This window comes from Piliocolobus tephrosceles, chromosome 19 (genome assembly GCF_002776525.5).
Source record: "Piliocolobus tephrosceles isolate RC106 chromosome 19, ASM277652v3, whole genome shotgun sequence".
Classification (NCBI taxonomy): Eukaryota; Metazoa; Chordata; class Mammalia; order Primates; family Cercopithecidae; genus Piliocolobus; species Piliocolobus tephrosceles.
In genome coordinates this window covers 27,313,636-27,330,985 of record NC_045452.1, presented here as the reverse complement: position 1 = coordinate 27,330,985, position 17,350 = coordinate 27,313,636, and the positions used below count along the sequence as shown (strand labels likewise).

The 17,350-nt window shown below is 52.6% G+C and overlaps 1 protein-coding gene across 1 annotated transcript in view; it reads right to left on the bottom strand.

The window, feature by feature from the left end:
- Window positions 1-472: 472 nt before the first annotated feature.
- Window positions 473-17,350, bottom strand: part of RIBC2 (RIB43A domain with coiled-coils 2) — a 25,703-nt gene continuing 8,825 nt past the window's right edge. Inside the window, exons 3-7 of the mRNA XM_023222258.1 lie at window positions 16,536-16,880; window positions 11,414-11,532; window positions 6,818-7,045; window positions 1,995-2,161; window positions 473-604 (exon numbers count right to left, since the gene is read on the bottom strand). Coding sequence (XP_023078026.1) covers window positions 526-604; window positions 1,995-2,161; window positions 6,818-7,045; window positions 11,414-11,532; window positions 16,536-16,880 — 938 coding nt within the window. The 3' untranslated portion in view covers window positions 473-525. The remainder of the gene's footprint in view (window positions 605-1,994; window positions 2,162-6,817; window positions 7,046-11,413; window positions 11,533-16,535; window positions 16,881-17,350) is intronic.

Here is a 17,350-nt window from a genome sequence, read left to right as displayed (position 1 = left end):
TTCAATCCCAAGCACCCACAGTTCCCGGGGGTATGACCTCGCCAAGCCACTTAACGTGTCTGTAACTCAGGTTATTCAACTAGAAAATGTGAGTAGTAAAAATAGCCATCACCAGCTGTTGTGAGAATCAAATTAGTGACTTCTACATGAAGTGTGTGGATTTGCACATAGCTTTGCATGTGGGAGCAGTAACTATTACTGCAGCTGAACCTTGAGTCTGTGCAGAACACAGGCCCACCTTAAACACCACCTTAAATACCACCTCTCCCTAAGGTGGCCCTGAGCAGGCCCGTGTTGAGCTACTTCCCAGAGCCCCACCCAAGACCTTCGCTGAGCTGAGCCGAACAGAAACGAATGTTCCTCACGGAAATACAAGGGAGAGGTTAGATAAATGTTGTGTCTACAGTGGACGATTACAGCTGAAGGGCACTTGTGGCCCAAGGAGTGTATTTTTAAAAAAGCAGTGTGACTCTTTAAGGCTGCCACGCTTTATACGTGAATGACGGGAGCAAGGTGTCTTCCTCATTATCGACTTCCTGTATTAAATTGTGTGAAATAATCTCCCGTGGGTTGATTTGTATAGACTTCATTCATGTATTTTTTCCTGATAACAAAACGAGAAAAAAAAAGTCAGCAAATGTGTATACTTCCTAAATATTCTTTCTTTGTTTTTTTTTTTTGAAAAGGCACACAAACTTTTTTTATGTGTGTTATCCCCAAAATACAGAATACATTTCATACCTAATGAGCCCCCCCAAAATGATCCATCTCAACCACTCCTCAGCGGCGAGGGTCACTTTATAATTACACTGCAGGTAGATGAGGGACTTACACCAGTAACAGTTGGGGACATGTGAAAATTAAATCTCCGTGGATGTGACTGTACACTTTGTTCACCCCATTTGATTTGTCAGATCATTCTTTTCTTTTTTCAGAGATAAAGTCTTGCTCTGTCATCCAGGGTAGAGTGCAGTGGTGCGATCATAGCTCACTGCAGCCTCTAGCTCCTGGGCTCAGGCGATCCTCCTGCCTCAGCCTCCCCAGTAGCTGGGATTTCAACCGTGCGCCAACCATGCCTGGCTTTTCAGATCTTTTTTTTTTTTTTTTTGAGATGGAGTTTTGCTCTTGTTGCCCAGGCTGGAGTGTGATGGCACCAACTCGGCTCACTGCAACCTCCACCTCTCGGGTTCAAGCAATTCTCCTGCCTCAGCCTCCCAAGTAGCTGGGATTACAGGCATGTGCCACCACACCCGGCTAATTTTTGTATTTTTAGTAGAGATGGGGTTTCACCATGTTGGCCAGTCTGGTCTCGAACTCCTGACCTCGTAATCTGCCCACCTCGGCCTCCCAAAGTGCTCGGATTACACGTGTAATTCTTAATGCTCCTTTTAGGCCCTCAGCAGAAGTGATGATAACAGATGGACCAACCAGCAACCAGACATCGGATTGGAGAAAATATTCCTGGGCCCCTCCTGAGTTTAAGCCAAGAGCTTGATAAATAAGTAAATGAATATTGTGTTTTTCAGTTGCGAGTTCACCTATTTACTTGCATTTGACATCTTCCTGTAGCTGGAACTCTGAGACAAAGTCTTGGGGTCCTGTCTATAACCAAGAGACTCCAGGCTTTTGGGGGGCAGCCCAGGGAGCCCCTCTCTCTGCCTGGAAAGCCGTCCCTGAGTAGGTAATGCCATCCTCCTCCTGGGTCTCAGCCATGAAGCCTCCTCCAGGAAGCCTTCCTGACTTCCCCAGCAGACTCAGTGCTCTTCTCTGGGGCTTTCCGGTGTGGAAAAGCCCCATGCACCCTGTGTGGACAGCGGTCATCCGTGGCCCATGGGTCTGTCAACCCAAGCCAGCCCACGAGGTCCACAGTGTCCAGATGAGGACCACCAGGACGGGGCGTTTCCCCTCCTGGCCCCTCCTTGTCCTTGACCTCCACAGCCCCGCAGTCCCTCCACCCGGTCCCCCACCTGGCCCCGGTCCCACCCAGCACTCACTGCAAACGCTGCTCCTTGGCCAGGGTGAGGTTGCTGCTGTCCAGAGCTCTGCGCAGGTCGCGCTGCTGCCGCCGCTGCTGCCGCTCAAACAGCAGGGTGGCGCGGGCCCCCTGAATCCTCCGCCGGTCCCAGTCCAGGTCTCGCTGGTGCTTTTCTTCCTGGAGCCTCTGGAAGGAATAGAGGCGGCTCACCACTGCCTTTCCCCAGAGCCAAAGAGCCCCAGAGGATTGTCTAGGAGGCCTGGCCTCTCATTCTACAGATGGGGAAACTGAGGCTCAGAGGAGGGGCAGGTAGGTGACCGATGTCATGCAGGAAGCCAGAGGAGACCCCCAGCCTGCCCTCATTCCACGTGGCCCGGCTGCCCACCCCCATCAGGAGGTGCTGGCCGTCCTCCTTCTCCTGAAGGCACAGCAGGGACTCAATTCCTACCACAGCCTCCACTCCTGGCTGCCGGGCTCCCAGGTGCAAGCTGGGCCCAGAGTCTGCTTCCTCAGGTCCTCAGGGGGCTCCCTGGCTCGGTCACAGTCAGATGCCACCTCCATGAGCCATGGCCAGCTGTCCCACAACTGAACGCAGATCACCTGGGCAGCTTCCAGAACATGCAGACACCATAGCCTCACCCGGTGACAAGAAGGCCATGGTCCTAGAGGGGCATCCCGACCCCTGAGTTGCTGTGTTTCAGCTCATTCCTCACTGCCCTCCTCACTGTGAAAACTCTGGAGCCTTGGAAGAGGAAGCTGGATTTGTGTGGAGGGAGGGGCACTTTTCCACGTGTTGTCAGCTTTGTTAGGGCTGAAGATGAGTTCCCTTTGCCCACTTTTGCCATTTTTAGGGCAGAGCCTCCTCCAGCCAAATGAGCAAGGATAAGTGTCTGGTGAGTGGCACGGGGGTCTGGGTAGTCCTGGGACTGAGGGCAGGCTGGTGGGCTTTGCCACCCACGAGGCAAGTCACCCTGCTCTCACGAACCTCAGTGTCCCCTGCTGTAAAGCCAGGCTGCTGTCAGGAGCCCAGGGTCATCACAAAAGCTGCTTGGTGGCAAACAGGGAATGGCATGGGACACACTCAGCCGGGCTAAGAGCAAAGCAGACAGCCCAGCTGTTTGCTGCCAGATTCCAACTTTCCCAGTTACCTCCAAGCACAGAAAGGGGATGGAGGCAAGGACCCAGAAAGGAAGGGGGCAGTATTTCTGAGTGGGGAGGTTTCATGTGTGTTTCTCCCCCTTTTGTGCTTTTCTGTCTTCTTAATTTTCTATAAAAAATGAAAACTAGACTGCAATACTGCTTTCAGGATGGCTGATCTTCTGTGCCAGACGGTCCAGGCAGAGTTGCAGTCCTGAAGCACAGAGCAGGGCCCTGGACCCCAATTCCAGCCCCGGCACCCTTTCCACCTTGGACTACATCCTGAACCTCACACCCCCTGCCTGCGCAGGTCCCGGCCCCACTGCAGCCTCCCACACACATGCACCTCTGGCCTGCAGGGAAGCAGGTGGGTGAGCTGCCCCCTCGACTCCTCATGCCCTGGTCCACACCACCGCCACTGTCCCTCCTCCTCCCCAGACCCACCAAATCAGAAGCTCACACCAACTACGGCACCAGCCAGCCCAGCCTGGCCTCTCCCACTCACTCTTTGCAGGTTTGAGACCCTCTCCAGATCTCCCCTGCCAGGATTCTCAGTGGTTTCAGCACACACAGAGACAGCCCTCTCCTGTCCCCAGCTGCTCAGCTCTCCCGCCTCCTCTCCAAAGACCTAGTCCCGGCTTCACCTTCTCACCCAGTGGGCACACCCTACCAGTGGGTCTCAAACTTGAGTGGGCATCAGAATCCCCTGCGGGCTTTTGAAACCACAGACTGCAGGCCCCACCCGGCCGATGCTGCAGGTCCGGAGACCCTCCCTTTGGGAGCCTCCACCCTTCCCTGGTTATTACCAATAACGCTGCCCCCCAGTCTCACTGCTCTAACCCGCCTCTTCCACTCTCTCCAAGCCCCTGATTCCAATGATTATGCCCCCCGCGAAGTGTGACCTCCAGTCCTCCGGCCGCCACTTTTCCAGTCTCTCTCTGTCCCCCTGGTTAGTGTCATGGAAGACGCTCCCAGGCCGATACCCTCGGTCCCCTGAGTTCTTCACTTGGTCAGGCAGGCAGTGACCACGATGAATCCGGCTAAGCATGGGTGGGGACATCCCGACAGCGCTCTCTGGGGTCACTTCAAGGTCATGACTATGACCCCCCTGCAGTGGGCCCTGGGCACTGTCCGACCAGCCTGTCCCCTTCCTCCAGGCTGTTCCCTTTCCAATTCTTCTAGATGACCATTTACATTAACTCCCCCCAACCCTGTTCAGTTCTACTTCTAAAAGGTAGAAAATGACGGTCACTTCAGTGGTCCTGAGCCACAGCCCCCAGTACAAATCAATTTCAGGTCTCATTTCTGTTCACCCGCAAGCTCCTGCCCTGACGCCCCTTCCCATGACTCCAATGACAGCTCCAAACACCCAGGCCACACCAAGCCCTCAGCTAGCATTCCATGTCCCTTGCTCTCCTGCAGCCCAGGGACATGGCTCCAGCAAGTGTCTCCTCTGGCATCAATTCCCCCTCTACTGCATCACTCCGGTTGAATGACAAGCATGCTGTTATTTCTACAATTAAGACAAACAAACAAAAACCTTCCCTTCACCCCATGGCCCCCACCAGCTCCCACTCCATTTCTCTGCACCCTTTACAGCAAACTCCTTGTAAGTGCTGTCTACATGTGCCATCTCCATTTGTTTCCTGCCTGTTCTCTCTTGAGCCCATTAGGCTGGAGGCCCCACTCCTCTGCCAAATGTGCTCCTTCCTGACGGGGTCCCCGGTGACTGCCACGGTGCCGGATCCAGCGTTTAGCCTGCAGCCTGGCAGCAGCCTTTGACCCAGGGGTTTCCCTCTCCTTCCCTCCCAAACACCTTTCCTCACTTGGCCTCCAGGAAACCACGGCTTGCATCTGTCCACCTCCCTGGCGGCCCCTTCTCGGATTCCTTTGCTCTTTATAAACAGTGGTGGTGAGAAGGGGGGTTCTGAGGGGGGAGCAGGACTCAGTCCTCAGCTTTAAATACTCTCTGTAGTGCTGGGCATGGTGGCTCACGCCTGTAATCCCAGCACTTTGGGAGGCTGAGGTGGGAGGATCATTTGAGACCAGCCTGGCCAACATGATGATACCCTACCTCTACTAAAAATACAAAAATCAGCTGGACGTGGTGGTGCATGCCTGTAATCCCAGCTACTGGGGAGGCTGAGGCAGGAGAATCGCTTGAACCTGGGAGGCAGAGGTTGCAGTGGGCCAAGATTGCACGACTGCACTCCAGCCTGGGTGATAGAGTGAGACCCTGTCTCAAAATGCATGCAAACATACTCTCTGTAGGTGACGACTCACACTTATGCCTCTGGCTCAGACCTTGTTCTGAGCCCTGTGTTACATATCCAGCTGCCTCCTGGACTTTAATTGGAGGCTGTGGCAGAAAATACTACTTGTCTCCCCGTAACCATTTTCCATTCTTCCTTAGTAAAAGAATCACCAGCACTTCACTGCTTGGAATAAACACATTTCCTTGACTTTTTTAGAGTTAGGGGCAACCTTGTGACTAAGTGTTGTCCAATGAAATGTAAGTGGAAATCTCCTTAGAGTGTTCTCCATTCCTCCTTCCTGGTAGCTGGACTATGCATGTGATGGCTGGTGCTCGAGCAGCCATCGTGCACTAAGAAGTGAGAGCCAGGAGCCAAGGATAGCAGGACAACAGTCAATGACCACAGAGCTGCCATACCAGCCCTGAACTGTTTTCCTGAGGATTTACTTGCAAGAGAGAAAGTTCTATTTTGTTTAAGATGCTGTTATTTGTGGTTTTCTGCTACATTCAGGCAAATCTAATCCTAATAGATACAGATCTCTAATGAACTTTGCACACTTAACATATCCAAAATTGTAACTTTGATTTCCACCACTCCCACCCCATCAACCTGCTCCTCCCACCATCTTCCCTATCTCTGGAAAAGCCAATTCCATCCCTCTAGTTGCTCAGGCCATAGGACCTGGAGTTGCCTTTAACTCCTCTCCTTCACACATCCCCACCCAACCATTCATCCGATATTGTCGACTGTACCTTCAACATAGATCCAGAATCTGACCATTGCTCAGCCCCCCCACTGCCTGCCCCGTGGTCCCAGCCAGCATCGCCTCTCACTGTGAACACTGCAGAGGCCTTCCTGGAGATCTCCTTCCTTCCCCTTCAGCCCCTATAGTGTCCGCCCTCAATACAGGAGGATCATGCTGGGGGTCCTGTTCAACCTAAGTCAGATCCTGTCATTCCTCTACCCAAAACCCTGCAGAGTTCCCCATCTCAGTCACAGAAGAGGCCAAAGTCCTCCCCAGTGGCCTGCCAGGACCTTGACCCTCTGTCTCTGAGGCCTCAGCACCTGCCCCTCTCCTCACTCCACTCCAGCCAGCAGGCTCCTCGCTCTTCTCTGAGCAGGTCCGGCAGGGTCCTGCCTCAAGGCCTGTGCCCTTGCAGCTCGCCCTGCCCGATCACCCTTTTCCCAGGTAGACACATGGCTCCCTCCCTACCCTCTTTTGGGTCTTTGCTTCAGTGTCTTCCCAGTCTACTGTTCTCTTTCTTGGCACTCCTACTCCTGATGCCACATCATACACACTATCTGGCTCTTGTCTTCCGCGCCCCACCCCCAACACTAGAAGGGAACTTCCTTGAGGGCAGGTCCTAGGGCAGAGCACAAGGCCTGCTACAACTACATTTGTGCCTGGAAGGCAGCTCTGCGGGCTCTGGAAAAGGGGCAGGGCAGCCACCAGCTTCTCCTGGACTTGCTGCTTCTGGACGAGGCGGATCTGCTCCAGCTGCTCCTGCGTCATGCCCTTCCAGCGGTCAGGGACCACGCGGTGGGGCCCAAAGGAGCTGGCTGCCTGCTGTGGGTTCTCGGAGAGCAGGTCCCCACGCAGCAGGTTGGTGATCTCAGCCAAGTTGTCCTCTTGTTCTTGCTTTTTCTCTTGCTTTTTCCTTTCCACTGACTCGATGGCCTAAGCAGGTGAAGACATTAAAGAAGACGGTCCGAGTGACCCCAGGGGTATTCTGACACCCAGGCCAGCAAACCTCACTGGGGGCCCTTGAGGGGAGGATATGCTAAGGGCAGCAGGAGTTCGGTGGAGGGGAGACTTGTCAGACACGGATGCGGGAGGGTCCTTGAACCCCTGGCTGTCTACACACTGCTGGGCTGGACTCGGGGGATCACCCCCTGTTGCGTGTGTGCGTAAGAGCTCTGGGTCTTGCACCAACTTGCCAAGGCAGGGAGCTCTCTCCTTGGATTAGGCCGTCACCCGACATGGGCCTGGCCCCAACCAAGGCAGGGCTCTGTGCCCCTGGCAACCCTTGCACATCTGTGGGCTGCAAAGAACACTCAACAGAGTGATTTACGACAGCGGTGACTTCTAAATGGTAGAAAATGCACTGTCACGTCAGTGGTCCTGAGCCGCAGTCCCCAGTACAAAGCAATTCCAGGTCTCATTTCTGTTGGATTCCCTGGGGGGTCTCTGGCTGGGTGACCTGCACCAAGTCACCTCCCCTCTCTGGGCTGCAGTCATTTCTCTGGAAAGTCGGAAGATGGCTTTTAGGAGATATGTACTTGGGATAACAGTTATCCTCAGCAACACATGGACAGGGCAGTTTGCAAGGAGCTGGCATTCCACAGGTGCTCACTGGAGGCCAGCTTGATGAAGTCACACAGCACACACTTTGTAGCTGGACAGGCCCAACTTCAAATACTGGAATTGCCCCTGAGTACTCCCTAAGAAAGTCAGCTCATCCTTCCGAGCCTCCTTTTTTTTTTTAGAGATGGAGTCTCGCTCTGTCAGAGTGCAGTGATGCAATCTCAACTCACTGCAACCTCCACCTCCCAGGTTCAAGTGATTCTCCTGCCTCAGCCTCCCGAGTAGCTGGGATTACAGGCCTCTGCCACAACGCCCAGCTGATTTTTTGTATTTTTAGTAGAGACGGGGTTTCACCATGTTGGCCAGGCTGGTCTCAAACTCCTGACCTCGTGATTTGCCCATCTTGGCCTCCCAAAGTGCTGGGATTACAAGCGTGAGCCACTGTGCCCAGTCTCTTTCTGTTTTTTAAGACAGGGTTTCACTCTGTTGCCCACGCTGGAGTGTAGTGATGCACTCATAGCTCACTGCAGCCTCCACCTCCCAGGCTTGAGTGATTCTCCTACCTCAGTGTCTCAAACAGCTGGGACTATAGGGCCGTGCCACCACACCCGACTAATTAGAAAAAAGAATTTTAGAGACAGAGTCCCACTGTATTGCCTGGTCTAGTCATGAACTCCTGAGCTCAAGTGATCCTCTTGCCTCAGCTTCCCAAAGCATTGAGATTACATACATGAGCCACCGTGCCTGGGTCTGAGCCTGCTTCTCTGTCAGTTAAGGTGGATTAATCGTGCCTCTGTGGGAGCGCTGAACACAGTGACTACTAAGAGCAGCTAATTGTTGCTAAAATTAAAAATAATAGTCAACCAGGTGGATCACCTGAGGTCAGGAGTTCAAGACCAGTGTGACCAACATGGTGAAACCCCATCTCTAGTAAACACACACACACACACACACACACACAAATTAGTCAGGTGTGGTGGAGTGTACCTGTAATCCCAGCTACTCAGGAGGCTGAGGCAGGAGAATCGCTTGAACCTGGGAGGCAGATGTTGCAGTGAGCTGAGACGGCACCACTGCACTCCAGCCTGGGTGACAGAGTGAGACTTGGTCTCCAATAATAATAATGACCATCATCTGCTGAGTCCTGATTGTGTGCCAAACTGTCCTGACCTGTCACGTGCATTACCATGTGAGTCCTCGCAGCCACCTTACTAGCAGGTGTGATGGCCAATACTGCTGACCATTCGCTATCAACAGTGTTCTTCCTGGGCACGGGGCAGAACTACCCGTCCTGCCCACTGAGACTTAGCGTGGCCATGTGGCTTGCTTTCCCTAGTGAAATGTGAGCAGGGGTGGCAGTACTGCTCCTGGGAGGATGCCTGGGAGGACTAGCCACATTCCTTCCCTCCTGTGCTGCCGGGATCCTCCGGCTGGCGGTGGCTCAGTCCCAGGGCCTGGGCTCCAAAGTGAGGATGCCGAGGAGCAGGCCTCACAGCCAGTCCACGGCAGGCAGGGAGCACGCACGGAACACCAACTTTCTGTTTAAGCCACTGAGACTGGTGGGTGCTTCTTACCCCAGCAAAAGGGTAAGCACATTCTCACTGACACAGAAGGGCGTTATCGCTTCCTCATTCTGCAGATGATCAAACCGAGGCAATGGGTGGCCTGCCCAAGGCTGCAGGGCAGAGCGTGGTCTCGCACCCGTGTGGTCAGGCTCCAGAGCCTGTGTGTCAGACCCTGATGCCACAACTGACACACAACGCCTCTCTGACGAAGGGAGCCCCGACCCAAGAACTGGAGGCCCTCAGTGTGTCCTTCCTGTTGAACTGGACCGGCCTGCTTGGACTTTTCTTTTGAGGATAGTTGTCCAGAACCTTGTATTAACATCCCAGGTTACTGAAAAAGCCCAGTTCTAGTTAGGAACAGAGCTGCAGAAGCCGGAGGGCGGCTCCCCCCAGTGCAGGCGTGTTTGTGATGGTGCCGCCTCGCGGCATCCACGTGAGGAGCTGGGGGCTGAGAATACCAGGCAGCCTGTGGATGCCCCTTAAACATCTTCTAGAATATATGAATGAATCAGCTGATGAATGAGACAATAGGGTTTAGCAAAAGCTACCCCAAAGCCCAGCAGGAAGGGCTCCATAAAGACTGGTTGAACTGATGAATGAATGAGTGAATCATCATCATCATCATCATCATCATCATCATCATCATCATCATCATCATCGCTTCCATAAACGAATGAGCGGATCACCAGCCAACAGTGGACTAACTGTCAAGGGCCGCACCCTGCCATTCACTTGCAGTGGGGACTGGAGCCAACGGACCCCCTTCTTCGGGCGCCCTCTATAAAATGAAGGGCCGGGATGGATGATCTGTAAGACCTTTGCAGCTCACTGGCTCGTGAGCTCGGACTTCAGGTGTCTTGCTTTGCCCTTTGGTCCTCCCCAGCACCCGCAGTTGGCTCTCCTCATTCCTCTCCCCCGTGTTGAAAACCCACATTCTCTGGTGTCTGGTCCAGCCTCTCTAGGATTTTTGACTGCCTGCCCCCACCAGGAGGACAGTTTTGAGCTTGTATCTCCAATATATTTAGCTCACAGTGTGGTACTACTATATTTTAATGACAGCACATGCTTATAATTACACATGAACATGGAAATCAAAAGCGATGAGGTTAAAAATGAATATGAAGCAGGGCTCTGGTATCTGCTCTCCCACAGATCCTGCACAGCCTTCTTTGGGGACCACAGTTCTAGTTGACAAGCGAACCTGATCAACGAACCCAGGCAAAGTCCCCACCCACCAGATAATAGAATTGCATTTGAAAAGAAAAGCTTGTCCCTGGAGGGAGAGATGCGGGGATGAGCTCTAATTTCCAAAAGGAAGAGAGGGCCAGATGTGGTAATCCCAGCACTTTGTGAGGCTGAGGTGGAGGATCGCTTGGGTTCAGGAGTTTGAGACCAGCCTGGGCAACATGGCAAAACCCTGTCTCTACAAAAAAATACAAAAATTAGCCGGGCACGCTGGCGCGTGGCTGTAGTCCCGGCTACTTGGATGGCTGAGGTCGGGGGATCACCTGACCCTGGGAGGTCGAGGCTGCAGCGAGCCGTGATCATGCCACTACACTTCAGCCTGGGCGACGGAGTGAGACCCCATCTCAAAAACAAAAAAACCCAAAGAAACAAAAAGAAGAACCTACTTCAGCAACTTCAGCATCAGATTGGAGGGGAGGGGAGTGTGTGGGAGAAGGGGAGGCAGAGTTTAGAGGGGAGGCAGGAGCTCTCAGGAGGCCCCATTGTCTGAGCTCGTCACGATCTTCTTTATCATCCCTGCCATTGGTGAGCAGCGCAGTAGCTGTTCTTGGTAAAGGGGAAGTCTGAGAGGTGGGAAGAACGGAAACCAGCACCAGCCATTGGAGCAGGGCTAGGTGGCAACAGTCTAGGTTAATGTCACCATCCTTAAGTTACAGAAGAAGAAGCTGAGGTGTAGAAAGGTGAGCTGACTTCCCCAGGTTACATGGCTAGTTTGGCAGGTTTCCCTCCAAGATTCAGAGCTAAGGGACAGGACTGGGTCTCATCCTTCTCCATAATCAGGCAGCCCATCAGGGTCTCTGTCAGGGCTGGTGATGGGACCAGGGAAGCAGGCTGAGACTGGGATCCCAGGGAGGCCAGAGAGCCTTGGGAAGCCGTAGTGGGCTCATCCTCCCCTCCAGTCATCGAGCCCGGGGTCTCGGAGTACATCTACCTGGCGCTTGTTGAAGTCTTTCACAGACGCACAAACGGCCTTTCTGGTGGTGCTTTCCAGCTTCTGTAGGTGCTTGGCTGTCTCATCAAACTGCAGCCTTGTCTCTGTGTAGAGGGCCTCTGAAAGGAAGCAAGAAGCAATCAGACCAACCTGGCCACGGGAGCGCCTTCCCCCTGACATGTGGCCGTTCGTGCCTTTGCCTCCTACCACATCCTTACCCATGAGCGTGAGGACAGGAACAACGACAGGACCTGCCTCTCAGGCTGTGGGAGAGTCACGCTCCCAGAGGAGTGCTAGCGATCAGCACTGCGCTGGGGCCCTGGGACAGGCTGGCGGTGTGCCCCTTGCTGTCCCGCTCTGTCCGGAGGCAGCTACATCCTTACAGTGGGCAAGACATACTCTACAGCCCCAGGAAATGACGTGTGAGACCTGCCGGACAAAAGAGTGGGTTGGGAGCAGATGCTGAGGTTTTGGGAAAGAATTCAGCGGAATCCAGAAGTGAAAGAACAAGAAACCCTGCAGGCCTCTACGGAGGAAGTGGGGCCAGATGACAGATATTGTGGGGTGACAGGAGGACTTGCTTAGGCCAATGAAGAAGAGAAAGAGGAGGAGGAGGAGGTGAAGGGGTCAAGGTAGAAGGTCCAAACAGAAAAATGTGAAGATTTGCAGTCAAACAGAGCAGGCTCACATCCCAGCCCAGATATTTCCTAGCTGTTAACCTCAACTATTACTTAGCCTTGCTGAGCCTGTGTCCGTACCTGTGAAGCAGGACACACTTCCTTTGCAGAATTATTATTATTATTATTATTATTTGAGATGGAGTTTCGCTGCGTCGCCCAGGCTGGAGTGCAGTGGCGCATCTCAGCTCACTGCAACCTCTGCCTCCTGGGTTCCAGCGATTCTTCTGCCTCAGCCTCCGGGATAGCTGGGATTACAGGTGTGCACCACCACGCCCAGTTAATCTTGTATTTTTGGTAGAGACAGGGTTTCACCATGTTGGTCAGGCTGCTCTTGAACTCCTGACCTCAGGTGATCCGTCCACCTTGGCCTCCCAAAGTGCTGGGATTCTAGGCGTGAGCTACCGCGCCCGGCTTGCAGAATTATTAGGTTAAAAAAAAGTCATCGATCAGGTTTCTTCGTTCAAGTATTTGTGCCCTGTGGGTCTCCTCACTGCCTCCAGAAACAAAGACCGAACTCTTTCATCTTCGATTTCTGGCCTCTGAACAGTCAGTCAGCCTCACCTCTCACCATCCATTTGTTCATTCATCCATTTAACATAGAGCCATGGAGAGCTGAGCATGGGGGTCCCACTTTGCTGGGCACAGGATACATAATGGGGAGTAAGATAGAAAGGGCTTTTCCTGCCTTCCTGGAACTTGCTGCCTAGGAGAGGAGACATCAACCAACACAGGAATCGAGAATAAATGTGTTCATGCCAACTGTAGCAGTGACAGGGAGGCAAGGACGGAGAGACCAAGAGGAAACATGCCGGGGGTTCCTGGCTGAGGCGGCTGAGCTTAGGGAGGAGGGTAAGGGATTGTTCCTCTGGGAGCAAATGCTGTTCGAGACCTGGAGGACAGAAGAAGTGGGTTGGGAGCCAGTGCAGAGGTTCTGGGCTGAGAAAGGATACAGTGGAATCCAGAAGTGAAAAAGGAAGATGGCAGGAACACAGCAAGCAGAGGGGGCGGAGTCGACAGTGGAGAGGTGGGCGGAGGCCCAGCATGCAGAGCCTGTGGGCTGTGGGAGGATTCTGCATCTCTTTCCAAGTGCTTGGGAAGCCATTAGTGGGCTTGAAGCTGGGATCGACAGGGTAGGGTGATGCTGTCCAACCCCGCATTTTTGTTTTTCTTTTTTTGAGATGAATTTTGCTCTTGTTGCCCAGACTGGAGTGCAGTGGCAGAGTCTCGGCTCACTGCAACCTCCACCTCCCGGGTTCAAGTGATTCTCCTGCCTCAGCTTCCCAAGTAGCTGGGATTATAGGCACATGCCACCATGCCCAGCTAATTTTTGTATTTTTAGTAGAGATGGGGTTTCACCATGTTGGCCAGGCTTGTCTCAAACTCCTGACCTCAGGTGATCCGCCCGCCTTGGCCTCCCAAAGTGCTGGGATTACAGGTGTGAGCCATGGCACCTGGCTGAACCCCACATTGTTTAAGAGTATCACTGACTGCTGTGTTGGGGATGGATCAGAGAGGGGCAAGAAAGGAAGTGGAGGCCATCAGAAAGATTTCGGCAGAGCTCTGTCCAGCTGAGGTGGTGGCTTGCATCACAAGGGTGACAGCAGGGATGGGGACAAGCAGACAGTTCAAAATATATGCAGGAGGTAGAAGGGACAAGAGTTAGAGGTGGCCTGGAGACGGAGGTGGGTCATGGATGATTCCCTAGACTTCTGGTTTAAGGGCAAGAGGTACCAGTGAGTGGGAGCAGAAAGATGGACACAGGAGCAGATGCAGAAGAGGATCTAGGGCTGCTTTCCAATATGTTGTGAGGGGTCCCGTGAGATGTCAAGGAGACCGCTGAAGAACCAAGCACGCAGCTGAAACAAAGCCTTTTGGCCAGAGGTGGAAATGGAGACCACGTGGGAGATGGATGAACCATACAACATGCCCATGATCAAGGCTATGGAGAAAAACAAAGCAAGGGGATAGGGAATGTGGGGTGGGAAGAGGGTACAGGGTTTAAAATAGGGGGTCGGGGAGGCCTCACTGATAAGACAGCATCTTAGCACAGCCCTGGAGGAGGACAGTGGTGATCCCTACAGATATCTGTGGAAAGACATTTCTAAGGAGAGGGAACAGCATATGCAAAGGCCCCAAGACGGAAGTGAGCCTGATGCACTCATGTCTGAAAACAGCAAGATAGTGTGGAAAGAATGGAGTGAGAGGGCAGCATAGCAGGAGATAAGGCCAGACTGTGAAGGCATTATAGGTCCCTGAAAAAAATCGTTTACTCTGAGTGAAATGGGGAGCTACTGTAGGATAAGGGGAGAGACCCAAAGAGCAGCTGAGAGATGCTTTTTGTTGGTTTGTTTGTTTGATACAGTCTTGCTCTGTCGCCAGGCTGGAGTGCAGTGGCGCAATCTTGGCTCACGGCAAGCTCTGCCTCCCGGGTTCATCTGCCTCAGCTTGCCGAGTCGAGTAGCTGGGACTACAGGCGACCGCTACCACGCCCGGCTAATTTTTTGTACTTTTAGTAGAGATGGAGTTTCACCGTGTTAGCCAGGATGGTCTCTATCTCCTAACCTCATGATCCACCTGCCTCGGCCTCCCAAAGTGCTGGGATTACAGGCGTGAGCCACCGCGCCCGGCCTTTTTTTTTTTTTTGAGACAGGGTCTCACTCTGTTGCCCAGGCTGGAGGGCGGGGGCACAATCAGGGCTTACTGCAGCCTTGACCTTCCAGGCTCAGTGATCCTCCTGCCTCAGCCTCCTGAGTAGTTGGGACTACATGGGCACGACACCATGCCCAGCTAACTTTTTAATTTTTTGTAGAGATGAGGTCTCACTTTGTTGCCCGGGCTGGCCTTGATTTCTGGGCTTCAAGTGATCCTCGGCCTTCCAAACTGCTGAGATTGCAGGCGTGAGCCACTACGCCCAGCCCAGAGATGCTGATAGCCTTAGTTCAGAACAGTAATGTTGGAGAAGGGGGAAAGTAGTTGAAACATGGAGAGAAAGGAAGGAGTCAAGATTACCTGGGCTGGGGCCCAGGCAGCTAGAAGAAAAGAGCTGTCACGGATGTGGGTAGAAGGTCAGGTCTGCGGGGAAGAATAGAGTTATTGGACTTGTGCTGATCTTGCCAAGTGCATTAGACATCCAAGAGAAGTTAGATGGATTTATGAGTCTGGATTCAGGGAAGAGTCCAGGCCGGAGGTATCAACCTGAGAAATGATGGCCTATAGGTGGCATTTAAAGCCATGAGACCAGATGAGATCATTCAGGGGTGAGTGTAGCTGGTAGAGGAGAGCACTGGTGTGAACAACATCCAGAGGTTGAGCAGAGGAGAAACCAACAAAGGACCTGGGTGGGAAGGGAACTAATACGAGAGTGGTGTTCTGAAAGCTGAATTGTATGTGGATTTCGAGGAGGAGGAGGAGGAGATCGACTGTGTGCTGTGCTGGTGTTAGGTCAAAATGAAGATCGAAAACTGACCTTGGATTGGGTGACACGGAGGTCACTGGTGAGGTTGGCCAGGGCAGTTCCAGGGGAGCAGGGAGGGCATAAATGTGGTAGGAGTGGGTTCAGAGAGAATGGGAGAAGAGGATCTGGGGAGACATCACTCATGGAGAGTAGACTGGGGAAAGAAGAGGCTGGGAGGAGGATGAGCCAAGCAAGGAGACTGCAAACTAACAAGCAGAGAGGAGGGGCTGAAGAAGGCAAAGTGTGTTCCTCTCTGTGCCCGGTCCCTGTTTTGTCTTCCTCATTGCTCCTCACTATTTCATCGCCCGCTGACACACCCCAACAGAGCAGGGCTGTTGCCGTCTTCGTTACCAGGTCTTCCTGGCACAGAAGTGGCTGGGAGGATCAGTGCTGCTCGAGTGCAGGCATGAAGAGGAGCTGGGAGAGCAGAATGCTACTGACCTCAGTGAGGATGCATTGGGCTTTCTGCAGTTCCCTCAATGAGAGGCTGTTTCAGGCCTTGGAGCCTTTACCCAAGAGGTTCCCTGGACTTGGGGAGTCCTGGTGAGGGCATGTGACCACCATGCCTGCAACTACACCCCCAAAGTCCCCTGTAGGAACTTCTACCACAGCACGCAAGAGACTTAGGAAGACCTGCATCTTGCCATTCATCTTCCCAGCAGACTGGGAGGGCAGGGACCGAGTGTGAGTTACCTCTGCACACCAGCATCCACCTAGGACCCCAACACAGCAAGTGTTTCCTGCATGACTGAGGCATGATTCGAGACGTTTCCCTCCTGGAGGGCAGGCTCTGCCTTTTCTTTCCCCACAGGGCCAACGCAGCATGTGGCTGTGCACATTAGTAGGACTTTAAAAAAAATCCCACAAAAACTGTAGGGTTGCTTAAAAAAACAAGAAGAAGAAGAAGAAGAAAAAAAAACCAGAAAAACTGTAGCGATGGTTTGTTGAAGACAGCGTTGGGACCAGCTTGTCTCTTCTGTTTCATTACCTGCGCATTTTTGTTCAGCACGGGCATTCTTCCATTCCCTTTGCTGCTGCAAAGACCATTCTCTGTTTTGTTCCTCTTGGAATTTCTTCCTCTCGTTGAAGTTTAAATCCTCTCCCATGAATTTCTGCATTCCTGATATCGTATTCCGAATATCATTATCTGACTGCCGGGCTGGAAGATCTTTCTTAAGGGCTAGGGGGTCAGACAGATCAAATTCACGGCGAGTTTCTGGTTTCTGAAAGCTCTGCTGAAAGTCACTGATAGCCCTACAGAGATTTCTCCTATCCCTCTTTATCCGGTTTTCCAGTATACACATGATTTTGTCATTTTGCTTCATTTCAGCGGCTGGAAGAGATATAGCATATCCATAAGCTTAGGATTCAGTGGAAAAAATAAATTTGAATCCATTTTATTTTTTATTATTTACTTTTTTAGAGATAGGGCCTCATTATGTTGCCTGGGCTGGTCTCCTGGCCTCCAGCGATCTTTCTGTCTCAGCCTCCTGAGTCGCTGGGATTACAGAAGTGAGCCACTGAACCCAGCCCATGAATCTACTTTAAAAAGTATTTTTTTCAGTGATTGCAAAAGTAATACAACCCTCCAAAAGAGTAACCCAGCCATTAAAGGATTAGTATCTTGAATATACAAAGAGTACCTACAAATCAATTAAAAAAACCCAAAAACCCAACCCAATGAATGGGCAAAGTGTAGGAACAGCCAGGCAAATCACTATAAAGAAATCTGCGCGGTGGCTCAAGCCTGTAATCCCAGCACTTTGGGAGGCCGAGACGGGCGGATCACGAGGTCAGGAGATC